Raw genomic sequence first — 26447 nt, 5'->3', positions numbered from 1 at the left:
ACAGGGTTGACGTGCCTGTTGTTACACATCACAGCTCTAGTCCAGAAATGTGATATTACTGTGCACAATGATGATGTCACAGGTATCACAAAGTCCAAGTACAGCATTGATTAGTGAGCAGGGCAACAACAGAGAGTTCAACGAATAAGGGCACATTCAACAAACAGCAGACCAGTGACCTTTTGGATAGATAAGTGTGTGTGTGTGTGTGTGTGTGTGTGTGTGTGTGTGTGTGTGTGTGTGTGTGTGTGTGTGTGTGTGTGTGTGTGTGTGTGTGTGTGTGTGTGTGTGTGTGTGTGTGTGTGTGTGTGTGTGTGTGTGTATGTGTATGTGTGTGTGTGTGTGTGTGTGTGTGTGTGTGTGTGTGTGTGTGTGTGTGTGTGTGTGTGTGTGTGTGTGTGTGTGTGTGTGTGTGTGTGAGTGTGTGTGTGTGTGTCAGGGTTTTACTAGTGGGCGGGGGACCAGACATTAGGTAGGAATTAGAGAGAGAGAGAGAGAGAGGGGGGGGGGGGAGTGGGTGAGAGATATATGGTCTGTCTGAGACTTAAGTGAAAAGGAGAGATTTGTCAACAGTGAAAGGGTGGGGTTATACCAGGGGAGGGTGAATAGAAAGGGGTTGAACATGTGAAGAGAAGGTGGCTAAAGAGACTCAGACAAGGCAAGCTCAGATACTATATGTGGCTTGGTTGTGAGTGAGAAAGAGAGAGGGAGTGAGAGAGCGGGGCTTTAATAGGAAAAGTTAACTTGGAAAGCTCATCCGGAAGCCTATTATGACATAGAGGGGCAAGAGGAAATGCGATAAGCAACGTGGGAAATGACTGTGTAAATTGCTTGTCACTGTTGAATGCAGAGGCGGAGGAGGTGCAAATATGAACGGCAACAACAAGCAGCACTATGTGTCAACCTTCAGGATGCACATCGGGTCACCCTGCGGCTCGCCTGCACAGGGGAACGGGTCAGGAACCGGACCCATGAACACCAGTGGACCCACCAAGGACCCGGACAAAGTTACAGATAAAGGTACTGTAAGCAGTGTAAGGGCAGTGTTTGCATGGGTTTGAGTGTGTGATAAAGGTAAGCCGAGGCCACTGTTTGGGGTTGAGTGTGCAGGAGCATGCAGAGGTAATGTGGGGCATATCAAAGGGACAGATGTATGCATGACTGATCAAGGACGAAAAAGAGGGAGTGTGATTTTTTGGAAATGGCTCAGCCTCAGGTAACTGTTATCAGAAAAACCAGGTCAACGTTGTAACAGCCAGTTAGAACAGGGGTTTTCAACAGGTGGTCCGTGGACCACTGGTGGTCTGTGAAGGTATTGCGTGTGGTCCCTGACCATGCATTTAGTAATGTAGCAAAGTGAAGATGTTGTATTTTCTTCCGGAACAGTGCACTAAACCTTTTGTGCACTGTTCCGTGGAAGTGTGTCAATGTTGTCAGAATTACTGGGAAGTCTGGGGTAAAGAAATTCCACAGAAAAGGGAAATATAATCTCAAGAAGGGTAAGTGTACCAGTTACCTCATTGAGTCATCATTATTAGGAAATATGCCCATATAATCATAATGTGTGGATGTAGATCAGCTAGTTGAACTATTTAAAAATATTTTTCAAGATAGTAAAATATGGCAAGGGATAAAGGTTAAGGCACGCCCAAGATATGCAGTAGGGCCACATGTGTCAGTATGTATATCAATTAAGTCCGTGGACCATCGTTTGAGAAACAGTATTCCATAGCAAGTGTTACGAAAGCACTAATCTTAGCCCATATCCCAGTGCAACACAACAGTGGTCCCCAGGTTGATTCTTAGTCAAGGTGGTGGTCCCTGGTTCACAATCAGTTGAAAACCCCTGAGTTAGAACACAAGATTTGGCATGTTCACCTGCATAAGCACAAATTGTGCAAGTACTATTTACCATAACCACAAATTGTGTACTATTTACCATGTGTGACTTAATAGTTACAAGATCGGACTAAATGGAGATCGGGGTACATTTATTTTCTTACATTTCTTGATGTGAGAGATTATTCAGGCAGTACGGGTTTATTATCCTCTCAAACTTTGAGAATGCTTAAGCCTAATATCCGGTGTACTGTATGTCCAGATCTGAAATTGTTTGTTGCTGTTATGCTTCTGAACTTTCACTTACAGCTGGCAGTTGTACAACTTGTTTCAAGGCAGAATTCCATATCCATTTACTGTTATACCGGTATTCATACTTACATCATGACATGTATTCCGTGATTGATTGAATACTTGATTACACACATATGAAAACAGCAAAGCAGATTTGAAAACAATGCTAAGTGGATAACAAAAAGCTCTGGGGCTAGTTGTGGTCCTATAAACTCAAACTCAGGTAGGCCTACAGAAAATCAGGATTGAAACTTTTAAAAAGTAGGTTTTAAAATTGTATGCTCTTATATATCTTTGTGGCCTGTCGGCCACAATATAGGCAAACATTTGGCAAAGAATATGCAAGCTTACGTTGTGACTCTTTGTGAACTTGTAGATAATTAATTTTTTTAAAGGGAATTGTTGGGGGTGCGGTGCTCCTACAGATCCCTGGGGTACCCCGGTCAAAGAAGTATAGAGGGTTTAAGTGGTTAAGCCAGTGGATTTGAACCAACTGTCTGAGGAGGTGTGAGCATTCACTCCTGAGTGTGTTGGTTGTTTGGAAAGGTGCAGTTGTTTGATTTATGAATCAGCCTTATAGAAAACCTCCCTACAGGTTAAAGACCATGAAGGTCGGCTACACTGTCTGTCTGCCAACTGTCAACCTCAGACTGTAGAAGACAGTATTGTAAACACGGACCAAAGGTTCATGGTAAAACCATCCCTGTTATTTATGTTTGAACGTAAAGTAACTAAGGAACTATTTCATCAAGGACTTTTGATCACGGTTGCCTCAGTTGCCTGCTACAACTCGGCTCTAATCTTGCCTAGAGTCTCTACCTACCTAGGTTGGCTACACCTGACAGCATGTTGACAGAACTAGTCGCTAGGGCAGAACAAGGCTAAAGAGCCAACCAGAGAGCTCAGACCCCCCTGCTGTTACCATGAGGTGTCCCGGTTGGTTGAGCGATGGCCATAGACATTAATTGACGGCCATACAGCTCGGCGTCTGGTTGGTGTGTAGCAGCCTTTAGTACAAGGTTCAAGATTGTCTTTATTTGTCTCCCTTGGGAGAAATTTGTCTTGGAGACAGAGTCACAGCTGCATACAAATAACAGACACGTTCACATATGAAAAGGAAAAAACACCATGAAACTCCCAACATACACAAAACAGAGATATTGCATACATTCCCTTGATAAAGCAGTATACAGTAAATCACCTGCCATTGAATGGTTAATGATCAGACTGGGGGTCCCACTCAAGCAAGGTCAGCCCTGTGGCAGCTGATAAGGTGCTGCTAAACTTAAAAACCTGTCCATGTCAGAATTGTGCTCGCTTGGGAATACACATGGCTGTCAACTGTCCTGGGGCCCGCGCTACAGGACATAGTTCCAGGTAGGGTTCAGGTACATCTCTGCTCAGTCCAGGGATGCAACGTGGCATTTGTGTGCGGTACACAGTAAAACCCTCATGGTTAACCTACCTCAGAGAGTGTACAAAATCTACAAAATAGACCCATACAAATGGATAAATGAACACTGAGGATTTGACTCGTAGACTCTTCTCTTTTGGGAGGTAATCAGTTAATATACATCACCTGTTGACATCGTCTTAACTGCAACTGAGGAGAACTTAAAGCAAGGCGTAGTTATTTCTAAAGCTTGTGTGGTCTTGACTGGGTAATGCTGTGTGCTTTGGGATTTGAGGAGCCTGCTATCTGCAAGTTCTAATGAATTGAAAATGGAGGACCCTTATGTAAACAAGTCTTAGTGCTTTTTCTGGTTTTATCTTAGCAGATTTTGTATTGACCTGTACTATCCTTGAAATGTACCCATTCTGCAAACTGTTAATATCCAATATAATTTTTCAATCAATCAATCAATCAAATCAATATTAGCTACATGTGATATGTTTCACTGTGCAGTAGTACTGGCCTGGTCTCATATGGAGAGATAAAGACAAACTGTTTGCGATTATGCAAGATGGAGAACAACAGATACTCTATGACAAGAATACCCAAACCACCATGGTTGAAATGCTGTTTTGTTAGTTGTTAAAACAGTACAGAGAACACATGCAACACATGTGGTTAACACACATAAGAGTAATGGAAGAACAGAAAGAGAAGGAGTTACTAGAACTTGTTGTCAGTTGTGTTTTGTGCCTTTGTGGTGGCTAGACACAACCCTTAGTATGCACACTTGCACAGTAGGTGCTGGGTTAAGGCCAGAACATAATTTTGTAAAGATAAAACCTGCACACCGAGCTATTGACTTCCGCGAAAGAAGTCTAAACAATAGCTCTGTGTGCAGGTGCTATCTCTAAAAACAATCATAGAGAAACCATTTCCATGCTGACTGGGTGAGTGACTGAGGAACTGTGGTATTTTTGTTACTTGATTTGAAGTTAAGAACATTTCATCCCATTGCAGGAATTGGTAGTGCACCAAATGTTAACGTCAAATGATTCTAAGGAGAACAATGTCACAGTCTGTATAATCTCTGTTGGGGTGGAAACCTTGTATGTCCAAAAAAACCCAAAGGAATGCTCTTGCTCCTAATTAGTTAAATATGTATAACACCCACCCAGGTTGAAAGTCCACTTTCAACCTGTTGTTCCTATTTGGGGCATTATAGGTGAAAATAGGTAATTATAGGTGAAAATATACAAGCTCACTGTGAGTTTGTAGATCATCTTTTTATCTGTCACTGTCATATATGATTGAGTATAAAAATAGGGCATTCATATGACAAAACATAAAAAGATGAAACGTGAAGAATAAGATACAAGGTTTCTGCCCAACAGTGACGATGAGAATTAAAAATATGTTTTGCTCTCTCTCTGAACCCTCACCTTCTAGTGCCCACCCCATCTACAGGGTCCAACAGCCTGTCCCCGGTCAGAGGACTGGCCCCACCACTCTTCACAGAACCCATAGAAGACTGCTCAGTGGATGAAGGATGCGACATCACCTTGCGTGGGGTTCTCACTGGGAGTCAGCCAGTCCGAGTGTCATGGTTACACAATGGTGAGCCAGGCAGTGGACATTTACACACACCACTTTCACAGATCATACTTTCAGTCATGTATGTTCTATAACAGTGGTTCCCAAACCTTTCAGGTCGCTTCGCGCCACACTGTGAGCTTGTAGATCGGCTTTTCTTATTTGTTTGTTTTAAAAATTATACAATATTTTACATTTTTTATTTGAAAATGTTAAATGTAGGAAAAGAAAATGGTATTTTTACCCATAGGTCCATGACCCACAAATGGGTCCCCACCCACTGTTTGGGAATCAGGGTTCTATAATAAAAGGAAGATGTGGACCCTATAGAACAGGGGTTTTCAACTGATTGTGAACCAGGGACCACCACCTTGACTAAGAATCAACCTGGGGACCACTGTTGTGTTGCACTGGGATATGGGCTAAGATTAGTGCTTTCGTAACACTTGCTATGGAATACTGTTTCTCAAACGATGGTCCATGGACTTAATTGATATACATACTGACACATGTGGCCCTACTGTATATCTTGGGCGTGCCTTAACCTTTATCCCTTGCCATATTTTACTATCTTGAAAAATATTTTAAAATAGTTCAACTAGCTGATCTACATCCACACATGATCTTGTAGATCGGCTATTTTAACTATTTTAATAATGATTATATGGGCACATTTCCTAATAATGATGACTCAATGAGGTAACTGGTACACTTACCCTTCTTGAGATTATATTTCCCTTTTCTGTGGAATTTCTTAACCTCAGACTTCCCAGTAATTCTGACAACATTGACACACTTCCACGGAACAGTGCACAAAAGGTTTAGTGCACTGTTCCGTGGAAGAAAATACAACATCTTCACTTTGCTACATTACTAAATGCATGGTCAGGGACCACACGCAATACCTTCACGGACCACCAGTGGTCCACGGACCACCTGTTGAAAACCCCTGCTATAGAAGACTATAGTTTTCACTACGGTGATGACTAATGGGGATCCATAATAAACAATAAAATAAATATATGTATTCTACTGCACCTATAAGGCCTGTGTTCTGGTTCTGGTTCACCTCATCTCGTGCCCAGCTGGCATTGATAAATTAAATGTTCAAATGTTCTATGTTTTGTTAGCCAAGCGTGACACCACAATGACAGCGTATGTGCAGATTTACATCTACCTTGTCCTTACTCAGTCATAACAGCAGACATGTTCTCAAGCGTGCTTGTTTGTGCCTGTGGGCAGGTGACCTGGCCCGTTTCGGCAAGCCTTTCTTCAATGGCAGTGAGGTGAGCTTTGTGGTGAAGGAGTGCCTACCAGAAGATGCCGGGGCCTATACCTGCTTAGCAGAGAATCCGGCGGGCAAGACCTCCTGCTGTGCAGCTGTGTTTGTCAGAGGTGAGATAACGCAGTGTGCAGAGAGAGAACCCATTCAAAAATAAATTTTCCATGCATTGTTGGTTTGTGGGATAAGGTGATCGTGGCTCTATTTCATATGCAATTAAAGGTGTTTTCAACAATCTCTTATCAGGAGGAAATGATGAAACACAATCGACAGCTACTGTCAACTGCCTGGTCTTGTTCTGCACAGTGGGATAGATCAGATATAATGTTGAGTTGGGTTTCTGCACAACTAAGGGGCAGAAAGCAGCACTCTACAGCCTAGTAGTGGTTCCCAAACTTTACAGGTCGAGACCCAAAAGAGAGATTAGACGTTTGTCCGGGACGCACAACACTACTTCTTAATTATTATTTAAGGAATTCTTTAGAATTTATTAAATTATTATTTCATTTTTTTTAAATGTAGGAAAAGAAAATGGGATTTTAACCTGAGTCGTTGACCAACAAATGGGTCCCGACTCCCGACCCACTGTCTGAGACATTCTTGCACTTCAGGTCATGTGATCACGCACTGCAGTTTGATGCTCGTTGCTCTAGCTGGCTCTAATCACACAGCTGATTAGAGACTAATCAGCTGTGTGCACACCCAGTATTGGAGGATTGTTTGTAAACAAGAAACCTGTGTATATGTCAACATACAACTGTTAGTGTTGTCAACATATTGTCTTTCTTTGCTCTTATGTTATTTATATGTTTAATCTATCTTGCCATCATTGTAAATGACAAAATGTTGAGGGTTCTTCCTCAATGATCTCTCCAAGAGTGTTAAATAAAGGATGGTTGAATGAATGAACTTACATGCTCCAGTGATGTCATTACGATCACTTCTCTAAGGACTAACCACTTTGCATGCAGCTAGCGTTTCCGTTCTGACAAACCCTGTAACCATGTTTGTTGTTTCTTCTCCTTTCTCCTTCCTGTTGATAAAACCAATTCAGACTTTGAAACTATCTGTGGGGTGCTGCACAGCACATCAAAGACCAACACCATCATGGAAAACGGAGGGTCACCGCTGTTCCCCAGCATTGGAGGATCGAGTTCCCCTTTATTTTCTAATAACCAGAGCGCCGGGGTGACGCCAAGAAGAGGTAACGGGATTGTTATCAATGACAAATTACATATAACAAGTCTAATACATTACTTATGAACAGAATAATAGAGGGTATGCGTGTGACATCATCATCATCATACCCGGAAGTTACGCGGGAATGCCTACTGAGTGGCAAAAAAATACTTTCTAGCCTTAAGTTGTCAGCACATACATCCGAACCATCCGATCTGATTGCATTAAACGACATTAAACAACGTTAAACTCACTTTTCCACTCAGTTTGCCACTCAGTTTATGCATGTGCATACCCTCTATTATATTAAAGTTTCAGTCCTTGCCAAAAACAGGTCTGAACCTAGGAAACAGTTTGAATTTGAAGTCATTTACCGTTGAGAAAAAGAAAATTCTTCTCATAAGCATCGCAATTGCTCGTCATCCAAACAATGTCTTTCATAGATCGTATACAGTATATATATCATATAAATAATTAAATATACCTGTATACTGCATAATGATACAATTTGTATCCCCATAATTATTATAGCATCATATCAGCTGGACAATATGTATCAATATGTAAGTGTATAACCAGAAGTCAGGAAGTACAGGGCTACAGGAAGTTCCAGTAGGCTTGAGAAGTGAGTAGTGACATAACATATATCCTTGCACTTCCTGTACTTTTGGCCCTGTAGTCCCTTTCCAGTATTTATCTCCTTTACTTGTGAGATGGAGAGAAAACTGGGAACAATGTTAACACAACTAGATCAGAGAGAGTAATCTTGGCTGATGTTACACATCATCAATCGTTCCTGTCTTTAAGGAATGTGTAGAAAATGTATTACCTTAATTTGCTGTGTATGCAGTGACAGTCGGTGCAAAACACTGATGCATTTTAAATGAGCTGAGCATGAAAGATAATAAAGATGTCTGTCTCCAACTCTCCATACGATAGCGTGAAGTAGAGTGCAGCATGGATTATGCCTCTGATCTTCTATCTTCAGTGTCACGAGATCCAAAGGTTAAGCTTCACAACACGTGACATCATGCCGCATGATGCGTTGTTATACTGCATATGGATATGCTAATATAATACATCCTTAAGAGTATAACTGCGGGTCGTTTTGATAGTTACAAAATAAATGTCACTTCCTAAGTTCAGTCCTGTAGCTGTACTGTACTTGTTCCAGACAGTACCTCTCTGCCCTTGACCATTGTTCCCCATGTTGTTGATAGTGATGTTATCCCTTTCTTATTGTCTTTCTAAAGGAAGTACATTATTTCCAGTCTTGTAATGATTGGCTCTTAGACTTTACTTCGGCAAATGAGGGATTGTACCAACATTGTTTTGCCTCTTCCAAAACAATGCAGCTTTGATGTGCTTATACTGAAAGCATTCATTCACAATGACTGCCATGTAAGGAAAGGAACGGCGCAGCACAGTGAGCCGCATGGGTAAAGCTAGACTATTTGCAAGCTGATAGCCCATAGAAAGAACACGGCTCCGCCTTAATCTACCTGCCGCTCAGTGCTCACCTGCGTTCCATCTCTCTCCATAGAAGCCATTCCAAAGAGGAGAGCAAACGCAGCGACAGGTAAGAAGAGGTCAACTCTCTGTTTTCTCCTGCGTCACTCTATTTTTCTGCCAACTACCAAACCCTTGTTGTTTCTTTCATTTTCGCTCTCTTTCTTATTGTTCTATTATTACATAGTTGCTGGTCTGCGTCTTATGTTTTGTCCATAACGGTCAGACATATCAAGTCAACATTAGGCACAGATAGCACCAGAGCAACACTTTCATTGTTCTTCTTCAGCCCTTGCTTTTTCTGTAAAAAGAGAAAGGAAAGAAAACCCTAGTGTGTTTAACTCTTAAGTGTAAACAGGACTTTACGGTTCACTTAATGGTCACTCTCAGAATAGTCTCTCGAGACAGACTGTTGACTCTGGTCAATAAAGAGGGCGCCATTTTTCCTTTGTTCTGCCAATGGGCTCCCAGATTGCTCTCAGAGTTAACCGTCTGGATTTTACTTTGCAAAAGTGTTGGCCTGTAAACTATTGTGCTCCCACAGTGAGGGACTTTGTTCTGGATATTCTAGACCACAAGAGTTGCTGAACTGGGTCAGTGAGGGTGTTACATGACAGCAATAACAATACATGGAGTCCACATAATTGCTTCGCTGTCTGTCTTTTATTTGCAGAAGTGCAATAGAAGCAGAAGTAGATGCTCTATACATCTCCTTACAACAGTGGTTTACCAGATTTTGCCGCTAAATAACGCCATAAAATCGCCATTAGCCTTTTCATGTCACGCACCCCCTAGAGGGCGTTCGTGCACCACAAGGGGTGCACGCACCACAGTTTGGGAACCACTGGAAGTCATCAAATGAAAGGCTATTTGAGAACAGACCAGGCCCTGTGCAGGTGATAAAGACATAATCGTCTGTTATCACTTTGCCTCCAGTCAAATAGCCCTTGTATTTGAATACTGGTCTGTCATTATGTTCATAAATGGACGTATTCTTTGTAATGCAATGAGATTATTTGACTTCAGCATGAAGTGTTTCTGTGTCTTATCTGCCAGTGCATGCTTGTGTGTGTACACGTGCTCTCTGTTTGTTTCCTCCTTCTAGACATTTTTAGTTTGTGCTGTGTTTGCATTCTTGCTCAAACTTATTTACTTTATGTACTTTAATGTACTTATAAACATAATTACATTTTTCATTATTTATCAGTAGGAATAAAGTTACTCTTCTTCTACGAGTTTTTGTTATCCTTTGAGACCGCTGGGTCAACCATGAACGGTCACTGTTCCCCTTCAGGGAATAGCACATTTACGAAGAGCATCCAGTACAGCCTGAAACCTCATAACACAAACATTACAAATATTACAGCTGAATAACCTGTCCAACCTATCCAAAGTGGTTAGACCTATATATCCAAGGCCAGTGAGTCGATGTGTTTCCTCCAACTGCACCTTGGTCTGCCCCGGGGACGTGCCTCGAGGACCTCCCTAGTGAGACGTCTGAAAAGCATCCTAACCAGATGCCTGAACCACCTAAGCTTTCCAAGCGAAGAAGCAGCGACTCTACTTCGAGTCTCTCTCGTGTGAATGAACTCACCCTATCTCTAAGGGAGATGCCAGCTACCCGTCGAAGAAAACTAATTTCGGCCACTTGTATTCGCGACCTTATTCTTTCAGTCATGACCCACACTTCATGACCATAAGTGAGAGTAGGAATGAAGATTGCTCGGTAAGCCTCAGCCTAATTAATTATAATTAATTACTACTCAAGTTCATAGTAGAGTTCATGGATTAATTAGTCCAAGGGCCCAGACCACAATTTTCACTAGTGAGGGACATTCAAGGTGGCAAATGCTATCATGTTTTTTTTAAAGGTCTATATCCCTAGATAATATTTCAACATGATAGCACTTCCCAAGTGGTAGTTTAGTTGCAGTTATCAGCCTTCAAAGACACTAACCATAGATTCACAGAATGAAAAATCCATTCATTCATCCAAAAAATGTCATACAGAGGGAAAAATTAAGAATTATCTGTCTTTCACTAACTTTAATCAATGAACATCAACATAAAAATCACTGTCATATCAATATCAATTCTTCAGTATTCATCATGTTCATCATTATCATCACATAATCAATCAGTTTCACTTCATCTTCCTCCTCTAGCTTGCACATTTCTGTACACTTTAATTTGTTGGCAAGGCAGGAGCAATCTGAAAGATTGCAGGTCTGTAAACACTTGCAGGCCAATGAGGCCATAAGTTCCAGCACGGCCATTTGTGCTGGTGGCCGGTGGCCCCTGCATCCAGTCTAAAATCAGCATACCTAAGAATAAGAGATTCGAGTCGTATCAGTTAGGAGCCCAAATGACTATGAATTTCAGATTGCTGGGCATGGGGGGTGAGATCAACATATGGAATACATTCTGTACTGGCCATATATGGAGCGTGTCTTGAGTGTACAGGGTTTGATGAGCTCAGATCAACATATGGAATGTCAGAACAAGTCAGCTCCATATGTGACAGAGATCTAATGGTGGCAGCGGGGGCAATGTCTTGAGTGTACAGTTTTCGCCGGCTGCTGGGCGCGGCTGCACTAATAACTTTGCGGCAGGCCTGTCTAGAGTTTGAATGGACATGTATCAGTCAAAAGGGAGACATCGAAGAGGAATGACGGGTGGGGAGGATAAACATATGGAATGTCAGAACAGGTCAGCTCCAGTTTTGAAGCTCCATATATGCAGATCTAGGTCATGATCCAGTCTTCTCCATATGGCTATCCAGGGTTTGATGAGGTCAGTGTCGTGATCTTCATATATGGTGACGGCCATATATGGATTATGTCACAAGGCATGATGGACTGATGGCCATATATGGTTGCGTGATGTGTCACGAGGTGTGAGGGACTGACGGCCATATATGATGGTGTGATGTGTCATGAGGCGTGAGGGACTGACGGCCATATATGATGGTGTGATGTCATGAGGCGTGATGGATCATATGGAGGCGTGGATATCTTGCCTTGCTGTTACCATAAACACCTGGGTTTCCCCCTGAAATGGTTGGAGGGTTTGCTGATAAACTTGTTTATGGTGTCCTGTCCTGTCTTCCACATGATAAGTGAGGAAGATGGATCATGGTGGTCAAAACACTACATTCCACTATAATCTTTGGCCTTTGTTGGCAGGCGAAAACATTCAGTGGTAGCATTCTGGTTGCTCAACATAACCAAAGTCATATAGTCTGGTTGGACAGCATTTTGAGTATGACCTTGCTCTCTCCTCCGAATAATGTCCACAAGGCCTCCAGTGACTGCTGTTTCCTCAGATCTTTCAGAGGTCATTTCAATAAGTAGTGACTGCTAAGCCCTCAGGGACATCTTGCTAGGACAGGTCATCTGTTTGTCATGGCAAGATACGAATTTCAGTGTATATACTCAGAGTCTAAGAGAGACTAAGATAATCCTTGACTAAATGTGAAAAATTTCCTTATTTTGACCTAATTTCTTTTACCACTTATGCAAATTAAAAAGGTGGAATGATTGCACCATGGTAACAGATGAATTTGTAAACATCACAAACATAGACTTACACTCTTAGATCACCTTTCTAAGTTAAGTAAAGCAAAGTTATAGTAATTTCTTGATTTGGGGAATAAGTAGATAATTATGCTCATTTATTACTATTATAGGCCTACATGTTTATATACTTTTATATCATACTTTTATATGTCATAGACTCATAGCATTTGTCTGTGTGTACTGTAATTAGTGTGGCAACCACACCCTATAAGTGTGATTGTAACATATACCATCTACAGTAAACTGAACAAAATCCTACTAATTTGAAAATGCTATCATGTCTCAAAGTACTTATATGGACCCAACAAACAAAATGGTAGCAAAGAGATTTTGCCACCAAAGATGTCCTTCAATTCTGGTCTTGCCCATGGACTAAATAAATCACGCAGAACCCCAGAACATTATCATGATATACCCCAGTTCAGTTAGTTTTGTATGTTGTGTGCTCCACAGGCCCAGCAGTACAGTTTAAGAACCCAGCTCAACATATTGAGGTGAGGGCAGGACAGACTGCTCGCCTGACGTGTTCGTTCACGGGAAGCGCCCCTGTAGTGTCCTGTTGGATCACAAACAAAGAGCAGGTAGGCTACAGTGCTGCTTGTATTTACACCAAATCATACCTGTTAGGAGCTGTCTCCCTGTTGTGTTCTTTTATTTTGTAGTGTCATTTTAATGTGTTTTCTGCCCAGTTTCGTTGCTGAAGTTATTTATTTTTCATTTTTTCATGTTTTCCTTTATTTTGTAGTGATGTATAGTGTTTCCTGTTTTCATAATACCTGTCTTGACTCTTGTAGCCAATCATGTGTTGATTTTCAAAATGTTTTCATGCTGTGTCCTGTATCTGTGTTCAGTTTGCCTCTGCCAGTTTGTAACTTTACTGTGTGTTTTGGCTTTTGCCTTGGGTGTTCTGAGCTTTCCTCATAATTCTACCCTGCCAATTTCATAATGTTAGTTCCTCTCTTTGGTACATTCTCTCCCCTTTTTGGACTGTTGCTGGTGTAATTTACCGTTTTGTTTTTGAACTACTTTGCCCTCAATCTGCTTGGCTCTTAGCCCCTTTCGGGACCCTACGTAAAACTTTTTTGATATTTTGTTGAGTTTTACGTTGGGTCCCTGCTCGCTACTGTATTTTCGTATGGAAATTCCTAAATGCGGATGTGGAGATTCTCTCTAAAATAGGCCCCGCGGCATGTGACGCCATTATTTTCCTTGAGTTATTCTGAATTCGGTAACTTTAAGTAGCTATACATCCCGGTGCGAATATCTCCTGTGGCGCGGAAGCCGTTAAGTATTTTTAATCTTTGTTTGACCGATTTGGTCGCTTTATTTCTTCTTGTTTGTTTACCGTTTATTGTACCGCCTCCCGGTGTGCGGTTGGCTTGTGAGGCTACGTCCCTGCCTCTGATCTGCTGTGTCATAGCTATAGCGCCACTAGCTAGCCAGATAGGCGGTACAATGAGGTGTCAATAAACAAGAAGAATCCAAGCTTCCAAATCGGGCAAACATATATTAAAAATACTTAACGGCTTCCGCGCCACAGGAGATATTCGCAAAGGTATGTATGTGTACTTATACTTTACATATTCAGAAAGCCTCATACTGAAGAATATCGTCAAAGAGCGCGGGGAGGCGTTTTAACATGTAAACATGAGCCAGTAAATGTTTTAATCAGGTGGCATGGACGACGAGGAACAGGACCCAATGCACTGGGTCGAACAAATGTCAGAAACTTCAGTAGCATTTGGGTTCTGCTTGGAGGGCTACTTGGCTCTAAACTTGGGTCCTACTCTCCACTCACAGTGACAATACTGTGTATAGTATACATAACTCTGTCCCACCGTATAACCACTTTCTGTGTTGAAAATGCAAACATAAAGCCACTCATTCTGTTTGTGTCTCTCACAATGCAGATAGTGGATTGTGCAGCTGTGTGGACAGAAAGCAGTGATCAAAGCAGTACGCTTGTCATATCGGAGGCCCAACCACGGCACACTGGGCGCTACACCGTCGTCGTGAAGGATCGCAAGAGCTCCGCACACCACACTGTCACGCTTTCTGTTATCGGTAAGACCATGCTTCTTCTACCACTGTTGTGGCCACTGACCACTTAACCAGTATAACAGAAAATACATTTTCAGGTAGGCGAGAGTAGACATTTATCAGCTTAATATTTTGTTCCAGTTCATTCTTTTCAGCATTTATCACCTTCATTATTTGTTCCAGTTCCAATTTAGTTTGCTCATTTATTTGTGTCATCACTTACAATATCACTTGTCTAATCTGTATCCTGACTGCGTTCTCTATCCTGATTGGATAAGTTTAATGATAAAAGGCTGGAGAGACATGGAGACTCCTGTTACTGAACAAACATTAACCAATATGTACATAACAAAATAGAGCTTATTAATACTTATTTTAACCAAAGACAATCACTTGCACTACGTTTGAAGTTTTACGATCGTCATCTTTCCCACCAGAACAGCCACAGCCTCCTGCCTCCTGCCCTGTAGTGTCCATCATCTCCGCCAGCAGCCTGGTCCTGTCTTGGTCCGGTCCCAGTTACGACGGGGGCAGCGTTGTCCTGGGCTACGTGGTCCAGGTGAAGAGCCAAGGCCCCACAGACTCTGAGGGGGACTGGAGGGAGCTGACAAGCCAGTGTAAAAGCACCTCGTACAGTGTTTCTTCAGGGCTGAGGCCTCGGGTGGACTACTGGTTCAGAGTAAGGGCCTACAACGCTGCGGGGGTGAGCGAACCCAGCCAAGTGTCACCGCTGGTTAGGATGGAGCACAAAGGTGAGATATGTGGGATTGATTTACAACTAGTTCCATATTCTGCTCGCTGAGTGGGATTTTCACTCCCAGGATTAGTTAGATATTGACTACAGTATTTTTTACTCCCTCTGATATCAGCTATGTCCATATTTTCTTTCAGAGAAACCACAAGGAGAGGAGTCCTTTCAAACGTATACAGAGGTCACGGTAGATTCTATCCACAAAGTCACAGACCACTACAATGTCCTGGAGAAACTGGGAGTGTGAGTATCTGTCATGGCTAATTGCATAATGCTGTAAAAACACACAGCTTACATCTGTCTTCTATGATAACATGATACTATTATCAAGCCAAACAAGCCAATTTCTGGTTAACAAACTAATTTCTTCCAGGAAGCACGAAATGGCTCATTCCTGAGATACAGTACCACATTTGGCACATATTATATATAGTATTGGGTTCATTTCTGAGGAAATAATTAGCTTGTTTTTGTCTGATGGGTCAGTACAAAGATGGAAACTGTAGTTTATTATATAATGTCAAAACATGCAGAATCCGCTACTTCCACAAGATTTGTTTCAAGAGTGTTTTAGGTGACTACAGTTTACTGTCCGTCTTGATGTTTAATAATGTTGACACATTTTGGTTTTTAATCAGATTTGCATTTACAGTTTAGACATTTAGCAGATGCTCTTTTCCATAGTGACTTGCAAAGTGCAATATCTAAGTAAGCAAGTGAAAACTTGTCACCAAATAACTTGGTGTATTGCCAAGGAAATAGAGCGCACAGAAAAAAAGATAAGTGCATACATTACCAGGATAAACATAAAACCTAGCATCTGTTTAAACATCATGCATTCTAATCTAAATAACAAGTGACCAACATCCATCTACACAAAAGGGAATCATGACTACTAGGGGGTGAGGTAGAGTCCACAGCTCTAATTGAAATATATGTATCGTTTGATGTTGTCTTTCAGAGTCATGTTTCAGAGTTATATGCCTACTGTAAGGCCTTTTCCAGTCGTACAGCGCATGTGTACTTGCCTGTAGAGCTAGAGCCTGACTAACCTCCTTATTTGTATTCATTCAATGTATAGATGGTAACGTTATAACCTAAACCTGTTGTGTTGGTTTTAGCACTGTACTGGTTTTAAATACAGCTGACAGTAATATGATGAATTTTCTAACATGTTCAAAAGTTCAAATCAGGGGGGCGGGAGCGCAACATTGGCTCACTCTGGCACTGTTGGACTTGGAGAAAAGTAGATGTCAGAGACATGAAGGGAAGTTAACTGAGGAGAAGCAGGCTTTATCTAGCGAACACCAGGTCCAAGAAAATGACCAGCTCTATGAGTAGGAGATAGGGGAGGTTGAATGAGGTACAGAAGAGAAGTAAAGCTGATGAGTGTCAGCCTGGTGGATGATGGATGAGGTGTGAAATTGAGACGGAAAATGAAAGTGAAAGATAAAACAAGATTATAGGAACACTTGGGAAAACCTGTACCACCACCACAACCTTGGCCTGAAAGCCTGGGAATGTGGCTTTTCCTTTTGATTTCTTCCTTTCTTTATTCAGGGAAGCCCATTGAGAGCAAGCTCTCTATTTCAAGGACCCCCTGATCACAGCATATAAAACACAATGCATATAATGAAAAACAATAACAAACAGGTGAACCACATTTCAACATCACAGATGCAAATAAATGTAGTGTTACATGAAACGGGTGCAGTTACTATGTAGTGCATCCTCAAGAAGCACCCTGAATGTCTCTATGGAGACCAATCGCTCTACTGAAAACGAGTGCTTCCAAACTCTGATGGCAACATGGCCGCGGTCTGCAAAAGGTCAATAAGGATGTAGTGATCAGGTTACGTCGTAGATGAATTTGACAAATGTGTGATCTCACTGATCTGTCTAAATTTTATTTTCTTGGACAAACTGAAAAAGTATTTTCTTTTCTTTTCCTTAGGGGAAAGTTTGGCCAGGTGTTCAAGCTGACCCACAAAGTGACAGGTCATGTGTGTGCCGGGAAGTTCTACAAAGGCCGCCGTGCCAAGGAGAGGGAAGCAGCTCGTAAGGAAATGGAGCTGATGAACCACCTCCACCACGACAAACTGGTTCAGTGTCTGGCAGCATATGACCACAAGCCTGAGATGGTCATGGTCATGGAGTTGTGAGTAGTAATATAATAATAATAATAATAATAATAATGTAGCAGTACTGTATGTCAAGCCAAATTCATACTTCATAGCACAAAGTGTCCTCACTGAAAATAACAGATTTTCAATTGACACATTTGATGTGATGTGTGACATTTTTTAATTATTAGACATTTGTCTAAACTATTCAATCAATTTATACTTGAGCAACGCAAGTATAAATTAGTCTTCCGTCATGAAGCAGTGAAATACAGTATAGCATTGTACTCGTTTCACAAGGTTGTTACAGTATATTATATTAGACTATCTTAAATATAATCCTATAGTCATTCTGTCACTCTGTGTGCTATCTCTTTAGCATTGCAGGGGGGGAGCTGTTTGAACGTATCGTGGATGATAACTTTGAGCACACAGAGCCGGCCTGTATGCATTACATGCAGCAGATGCTTGAAGGAATCGGGTACATGCATCAGAAGAACATTGTCCACCTGGACCTCAAACCCGAGAACGTTGTGTGTGTCGACCACACCGGCACCTCCATTAAGATCATTGACTTTGGATTTGCCAGCACACTGGGTGAGTAAAAGAAGAAGAACAAACACATAATGGATATCAAGTTGTCCAGTGCAACCGATCCAACCAATATACAGGGTATGGGCATGTACTAATGAGATCAGGGATTTCCATATATGGGCATAAAAGGGAATCAAGCAGACAGACAAATACAGAGATGTCCATATATGGGCATAAAAGACGGGTACAATGGGTACTCTGACAAAGCCTCGACACCACGGCTCAGACATATCGGTCGGATCAGGGGTTGTTACAAAATGAGAGAGACACAAACACAGAGACAGACAGCTTGACATAACGGTGTCAGTAATTATTACAGTCATGAGTGGAACTTTTTAGATTTAGGCTTGGATTGGCGAAATAGTTAAATGACCACAAATGCATTTGAATGTAATAATTATGAAATTGTTTGCAGACCCCAACACTCCTCTACAGGTGATGCATGGAACCCCAGAGTTTGTGGCCCCAGAAGTCATCAGCTATGATCCTGTGTGCTTGGCCACTGACATGTGGAGCATCGGAGTAATCTGCTACATATTGTGAGTAACTTACCCCAGTTTTAATTAGAAGCATGGATCATTTTCATTCAATCTGCTCTTTTTAACCTTCCATAATAAGTCTAGAATATGTCACTGGCATGTTAGTAAATCAGTGGTGTTGGTGAAAGTCTGAGTGGAAAATATGTCAGAAAGAATGCACACATGCACGCACGCATACACACACACACACACACACACACACACACACACACACACACACACACACACACACACACACACACACACACACACACATGTGCCTTGACCTGTTTGACTACACTACTTGTGTGTGTGTGTGTGTGTGTGTGTGTGTGTGTGTGTGTGTGTGTGTGTGTGTGTGTGTGTGTGTGTGTGTGTGTGTGTGTGTGTGTGTCCTCATCAGACTGAGTGGTGAGTCTCCATTCCAGGGTAACAGTGACGAGGAGACCCTGGCCAACGTGACGGCAGCCCAGTGGGAGTTTGATGAGGAGACCTTTGAGGACATCACCGAGCAGGCCCAGAACTTCATCAGCTCGCTGCTCAACAAGGACCCCAGGTGACACCGGGACACCAGTTCATCCACAGCTAGCATGTGTGTGTTCTCTGCTGCTCTAAGTTGACTGTGGTCTTCTGAGACTTCCCTCTTCTTGAGTCACCCAGACACAAACCTTGAGACAACCAGGGTTGTCTTGTGTCTGAACTAAAACTCCCGCTAGGGAGAAACGGGATGTAGTCTTATAGTATTTCTATTTAGCACACTAAAACGTTTTGAAATCAGGTGCTCGACTGGAGCAGCCTACCTAAAAATGTACACTCGTTTGTCTCACCAAATGACTGCTTAGCAGTTGTCAGTGCTTAGACAATGTTTATTTTATGGTCAGCGCCGCTCAGTGGTTCTTTCTCTTCCTTCTCTCCTCTCCCTCCTTTGTTTGTCTGTGCAGCCTTGCGTGTTTTGACCTTAGCCCTGGTCCAGTGCATTAGCGAGTTCTCTCTACACACCTACAAAATAATCCCCTGCCGTGCGAGGTGTCCGACTTTAGTCAAAATAAACTAAACTACTTTGCTACTCACACCTCTCAGGACCCTACCTCTGTATACTTTTTGGGCATAAAATAAAATATTATACAGATCTGGTAAATGGGTAATTTATATTGACCAGATCTGTAGAGGGCGCTCTAAATACGATATGTCTGGCAGTGGTAGACAACTAGACATATTTTAATTTCTGCCCAAAAAAGGTATATACAGAGAAGGTGGGGTCCTGTGAGGCTTCCCAGCCTAGAGAATAAACAACACAAAACAGCCTTTGTTTCAGTGAGTACTGAGTAGAAGGGTAGTTTTTCTTTTTTCTTTTTTACTAATGTCAGACCCCTCGCCAGGAAGCAGATAGCATTCAGATATCCTGTCTAGTCTATACAGTTCTCCATAACACTGTCAAAGCAATAAGGCAAGTTACAATTTCTTGATCTACTCGTAAACCTTTGTTCCCCCAACTGTCCTTTTTCTTCTCCTTTGTTGGGCTTTTGTTAGTTATCTCTGGGATAGAGTGGGGATGGGATCCAGGCCTTCCACTATTGCATCAGCGAAATGTAGCAAAACCAAAACAAGATTAATGTTTATACCTCTGTGTTCTGTTCCAGACGAAGGATGTCCTATAAGGAAGCCCTGGCTCACCCCTGGATGGTGACGTTTAACTCTGTAGACCCCGGCACGACCAAGAGCCTGTCCAAGCAGAAGATGAAGAGATTCCTCGCTAGGCAGAAGTGGAAGGTAGCCTGGCCTTTTTGCACTTTTTGGATTTGAGTTATTTTACCCTTTTATTCACTGATATATTGGAAACTGACCAGTATGACCACAGCCATCTGTTGTTGGCTCCGGCATCTAGACCAGTTGTTGCGGGAAGGGAAATCATATCTCATTCAATTTCACTCATACTTTTTCAGCTATAATCTCACATTCTCATTCCGATTCACTAAACTGTTTACACCCATATTTTGGGTGTAAAGGAATTTTCCAAACTTCCCACGTTAGTAGTCTGATTCGCTGTATGTCATTAGAATTCCTTATTCTAGACTACTAACGTGGGAAGTTTGGAAAGTTCCTTTACAGCCGAATAGGGTGACCAGATGTCCCGTGGGACAGTCCCTCATTGCCAGGACTTTTCAGGCGTCCCACAAATTGAGACCATGTCCCACATTGTCCCCTAATAGTTGTCTCTCTTGCCTCTTTCCTGCAAGATGTGTTATTATTATGTCTGTTAAAATAACATGAGAAATATCCCCTAGGGCCTAGCCCTAGGGCCTAGGCTATGGTACCAAGTCGGCCATACCACCCATGACCAAAATTTGCATTTAAAACAAAATGTGAGACATCAGTTTGGATCTGATTCTGGTCACTAAAAGGCCATCGAGGGCTTTCCTGTTGTTCTGTAGCTGCTGTCTATGAGGTCAGGGTGACGGGTTTGAACTGCATGGCCAAATTGTGTCTCTTTATAGACAGAACCTGTATTCTCAGTTGAGATTCTGGTTGGTTTACATTACTGGACAGGTCAGTGGTCAGGCTGCATTCAGGTGTTAAAATACCAACATAAGTCAGAAGTCCATGAGCCAGAGCTCCAAATGTGGGCTATGATGACCTAATCTGGATTCCCAAGAGTTTTCGAGACGAGATTACCAAATGAGTAGGCAAAGCCTAAAATGTCAACGTCAGGCCTAAATGGGTTAATATAGATGAAACTGTTTCAAGTAAAGTACCGTATGATGACCCTTCCACAGGAGTTTTTTGATATTTGCATGTTATTTTCACCTAGGTGAATTGGATGACACATTTTAAGAAATTGTTATCAACATGAAACTTCCCCAGTTTTCTGAAATTGTACATTTAACCCATTTAGGCCAAAGGCCGATTCTAAAAACGCCTCTAAATCCTGACCTAAGGTTTCTGAAAAACTTTTATATATAGGGTTATATTTATATAGCAGCATCAAAAAAATTACAATTTTTAATACTGTACATACTGTACAGAACCCAAATATGGGTTCCCGGCATGAGGGGGTAAGATACCAATAGGGGTTCCCGCCCAGCAAATTAGGCATTATATAGGAAAACATGCCAGATTTTGCACCCTACAGCCGAAATATGGGCAGCTTAGTGAATTGAGCCCAATCTCTTCTTTTTCTGCCTCATACAGAAAGCAGGCAAGGCTATACTGGCCCTCAAGAGAATGGCTCTGCTCTCTAAAGGAGACAACCATGGATCACCTACAAGCTCCCGGGAAGGTGAGAAAATCTGTAGCGGGACAGATCATCTCAGTGGCTCAAAACAAGGACTCATGTACTTTTCTGTGTAACATCTTCAAAGTTTAACGTTCTCCCATAATACTCTTCTGTCCCAGATTGCCCATTGTCACCAGAGCAGGATCAAGCACTCCAGTCTCTGCTTGAGAGGCAGGGGGCTCCCCACTTCTCCCAGAAACTACAGGACCAGACAGTGACACAGGGCTCCAGTGCCCGTCTCTCCTGTCACCTACAAGGTATACACAAACATTTGTGCCATTATCTCTTCCTGGGACACTGTTACATTTTAGTTTTATATTTTCAAGTTATAACAATTATGAAAGTTATTATAACAATATCAAACTGACCAAATCTTAACTGATATAATCAATTTAGTTTGAATACTTTTCAAAAAGTGGTTTAAAATGCATTAAAATGCAGAAACAACATTACTTTGACAAGCGATTGCTCTTAAATGTTGCGTGTGTGTGTGTGTGTGTGTGTGTGTGTGTGTGTGTGTGTGTGTGTGTGTGTGTGTGTGTGTGTGTGTGTGTGTGTGTGTGTGTGTGTGTGTGTGTGTGTGTGTGTGTGTGTGTGTGTGTGTGTGTGTGTGTGTGTGTGTGTGTGTGTGTGTGTGTGTGTGTGTGTGTGTGTGTGTGTGTGTGTGTGTGTGTGATTACTTATCTCGGTCTCTGCAATAAGATGCCATACTGAAATCAATGGTTTTTAGTGGTTTCCTCAAAAATTGAACACTCATGCTTTGGAAAATAGTTGGAAGTAATTATGCCATGAGTCGAACATGACTGACCACCATAGTCCTTGAAGTAAAGGCATCTTTTGTGATGAAATTGTCATCGTTTCAGCACTGTGTGAATTCTGTTTGTGTGCATAGGCATGGCTGAGGCATGGTAACGCCCGCCTGCCTGTGATTGGTCTACTGACACTGCCCGTCTTGACTGTCCTCCGAGACGAGAGGTCCGTGGTGAGATTGAGAAATAAATAATAGGCTACAAGAGAATGACGGCTTGGCACGGATTTGGGTGTGTTCTAAACAAAGTGCTAGTGTTGATTATCGTGTATTAATCTAATTATAGTAAACTAATACTAATACACTAAAATGGCGTGCATGTTCAATCAATTATTCTATCAAAGCAAACGGCATAAACAATATTAGTTTGCCTCTTCTACAAAAAATAAAACTAAAAAGTTAGCGTTCTCTTGTATCATAACATACATGATACATACCATACCACCACGGAGTAACCTCGCATCAGACTATCCAGCATATCCACCTCGGAGGACAGTCAAGAGCGGCAGTGTCGGTAGGCCAATCACAGGCAGGCGATGCGTTACCATGCCTATGCTCGGACACAAACGGAATTCACGCTTCAGCACTGAGTGGGTTAACTTTGTTCTCCATTTCAACAGTTGTTTTGTCACTTGCAACTAGGGATTGGGCGGTATGGATTTTTTGTTATCGCAGTAATAAATCTCTGTTTACCGACGGTATGGTGATATTGAGTGATACCTCATGTTTTGTATGAAATACAAAAAAAAAAAAAAAAAAGAACTCTGCCACCCCCTCTGTCTTGACAGGCTACCCGGACCCAGAGGTGATCTGGCTGTGTGGGGAGCAGCCTGTGGAGGAATCATCTACAGTGCAGATTGAGTACGAGGATGATGGCCACTGTACCTTGGTCCTGGCCCAGGTGGACCCTGGTGATGGCAATATTTACACCTGCAAAGCCACCAATGACCAGGGGGAGGCAGTCTGCTCTGCCAGACTCACTGTGAAAGAGTAACAATGTATTCATAAATGTGAATGGATATAGCAGTACATAATGCATACTTACACGCATAATGCACTCATAAACACGCTAGGGATTGTGGAATATATTGTGTTTTTCTGTTCTGCATGTACATTTCTTATATTTGACTTTATTGTCTCCACCAGGCCGAAGGCATGTGGGGAGAGTATGTTTTGCACTCCGTCCGTCCGTGTGTCCGTCCGTGTGTCCGTGTGTCCGTGAACAGCTAATCTCGGCCACCGTTAACCCGGTCGATGCCATATTTTGCACACACACTCCCTGGATGCCAACGATGAACCTCTGCCCCAAACTTTCCAGAACGGCCTGTTATAGCGCCACCAGGAGGCCGCTTTGTGCAAAACAAGTTTTTGCACAGTACACCTACAGATTTTGTCCAAACATCACGCAAATTGGTACACAGTCTCTCTAGAGCCATTCAACGAAACGGGTCTTTCACATTTATCAGACTCCATCCTGATTGGTTAAGATTGGCTTCCAAAGTTCACAGGAGTGCTCAGTTTCAAACAAAATGCTGCAAATCATGAACACATCGCGTGATTTCCGTGAAATTGTGCACCCACATTCCCACTAGGCCGAGGACGAAATGCCACATGAACAATTTCAACTCAGCCTCAAGGTGGCGCTATAACTGGCCGAAAAGTGTTTTTACCTCTAACTGCACGGATCTGTGGATAACCTGGTGGAGACCTGTGCCCAGAAGGGCACTTTTTCTAGTTACAAATGTGAACCGCAGGACTCTGATGTAGAGGTGTATATTGCAGGTACATCAGATATTCAGCCATTAAATTGTTATGCAATTTGTACTTTTTTCAAATGTATAGACATAAAGTACATTAATATTATGAATGAACTTTAACACCTACACAATTCGTGTATCCTACAATTATATTTCTAGGGTCACTGTGCTATTTCGATAGAAAAATGTCTAAGGTAATGACGTACAGCGCATTCCCTTACTTACAATTGTAGTAGGCCTATGAATAAACCATTCAGCTAAGATTTTGCATGTTGAAAGACCCATCCACAAAAACAAACGGGAATCATATAGCAAAGTGTTGTGCATCATAGGATGTTCATTTGCCTGGAGGCAGCTCCAAGTAAACATTGGACTGACATTTTGGTAATATCAGTCATGTAGTCATGCACATACACTAGCAATAGCATCCATAGAGTTGCTAGCATCTCACCATTATCTTTGAGAGACAACAGGATTGGGAGAGGTGCTGACGTTCATTGAGAAATGGAAGAAGTAAATCACTCAGTAGTTCTTATTAATGCACTGTATACTAGAGAGGGTTTCATATGCAGACCACCTCGGTGCTTACTGGTTAGGACTTTAAAAGGTGCAAAGGATCTCTGAGAAAGGAAAGCGCACACACACACACAGAGCCAACACCCCTGGATCCTGCAGGAATCTCCTGCAAGTCCCACAATTCACCAGAACACGGGAACTTACATCTACTACAATGTTAAAAGGTTTCTGGGGTGGACCCCAGACTGCATGCAATCATACAGAGAGATGGGGGCGGCGGTGGCTCAGGGGTAGAGTGCCTGGATGGCAACCGTAAGGTTGCCAGTTCGAACCTGGGCTCCCCCAGAGTTACTGTCGAAGTGACCTTGAGCAAGACACTGAACCCCTAATTGCTCCCGATGTGCTAGTTGGTGCCTTGCATGGTTTCCGCTGCCATCGGTGTATGAATGTGTGTGTGAATGTGTGAATGGGTGAATGTAATGCACAATCTCTGTAAAGCGCCTTGGATAAAGGCGCTATATAAATGCACCATTCACCGCAATTTCCGGACTATAAGGCGCACCTGAATATAAGCTGCACCAGCCAAATTTAGGGAAAATCCCAAATATGTATGTATACAAGCCGCACCAGACTATAAGCCGCAGGTGGCCCCCTAGTGGCCGTTTCATTATCTCAGAGCCTTAGATGGCTCTGCGTTAGCTGTAAAAATCCATAGATAAGCCGCACCGTTGTATAAGCCGCAGGGTTCAAATCATGGGTAAAAAGGTGCGGCTTATAGTCCGGAAATTACCGTACCATTTATGTTCACTATTTCCCAGAGTGAAATAGACCTACACTGCCCCCTACTGTCTGCAGTTATCCATGGTTAGGGCAAAAAATGAAAGAAACAAAAACGCATGACAAACCTTTTGTGTCAATCTGGGAACCTATTTGGTAAAAAAATGTAAATAGATCTTGAGAGATTATTGTACAAAACCATTTGCAGCTCAGTGTGAAGAAGAAAGGAGCTGGTTGTCGATTGGGTAGGGGATTAATAAAGTATTTATATTCTATTTCTCTCGCCATCTCCTGTGACAGACCATAGTCAAGAAGGTATTTGTTTTCAGTGACGTGCATGTCACTGAATTGTGGTAGGATTTAGAGTGCAGAAGTGTGGGAACTTTAGCTGATCTCTCTCTGAACAGACCGTAAAGGCACATTTAACAGTCCACCCATAAACATCAGCATAATTAATCATTTGCCATCACTAAACTCCATCTCATTGAGTCTGCATATGGGCTATCCTCATGTGGTTGATCAACTGAAAAGAACTGATGATTTTCGTTTTTTATTTCTTGCCACATATCATTATCCAAAAAAACATATACATTTAAGTAAACAAATTAACGTTTGTGGTTGC

At 42.2% G+C, this 26447-nt stretch overlaps 1 protein-coding gene across 2 annotated transcripts; it reads left to right on the top strand.

Moving 5' to 3' along the window:
• The first annotated feature begins 671 nt into the window (after window positions 1-671).
• mylk5 (myosin, light chain kinase 5) lies at window positions 672-23904 on the top strand. Of its 2 annotated transcripts, none has more exons than XM_083779424.1 (17): window positions 672-1020; window positions 4994-5143; window positions 6362-6514; window positions 7456-7605; window positions 9124-9159; window positions 13121-13248; window positions 14578-14731; window positions 15145-15459; window positions 15599-15701; window positions 17413-17616; window positions 17961-18178; window positions 18591-18714; window positions 19097-19249; window positions 20334-20463; window positions 21883-21970; window positions 22087-22224; window positions 23564-23904. In XM_083779424.1, exons 1-17 carry the CDS (start codon window positions 870-872, stop codon window positions 23767-23769), a joined length of 2601 nt encoding a protein of 866 aa, XP_083635550.1. In that variant the 5' UTR covers window positions 672-869; the 3' UTR covers window positions 23770-23904. The 2 variants fall into 2 exon arrangements, with proteins under 2 accessions (XP_083635550.1, XP_083635549.1); XM_083779423.1 differs by having other exon boundaries at window positions 673-1020; window positions 4976-5143.
• Window positions 23905-26447: the final 2543 nt, after the last annotated feature.

Source organism: Protomyctophum parallelum, assembly GCF_964188405.1.
Source record: "Protomyctophum parallelum genome assembly, chromosome: 13".
Taxonomy (NCBI): Eukaryota; Metazoa; Chordata; class Actinopteri; order Myctophiformes; family Myctophidae; genus Protomyctophum; species Protomyctophum parallelum.
This window is presented reverse-complemented; position numbering and strand designations above follow the sequence as displayed.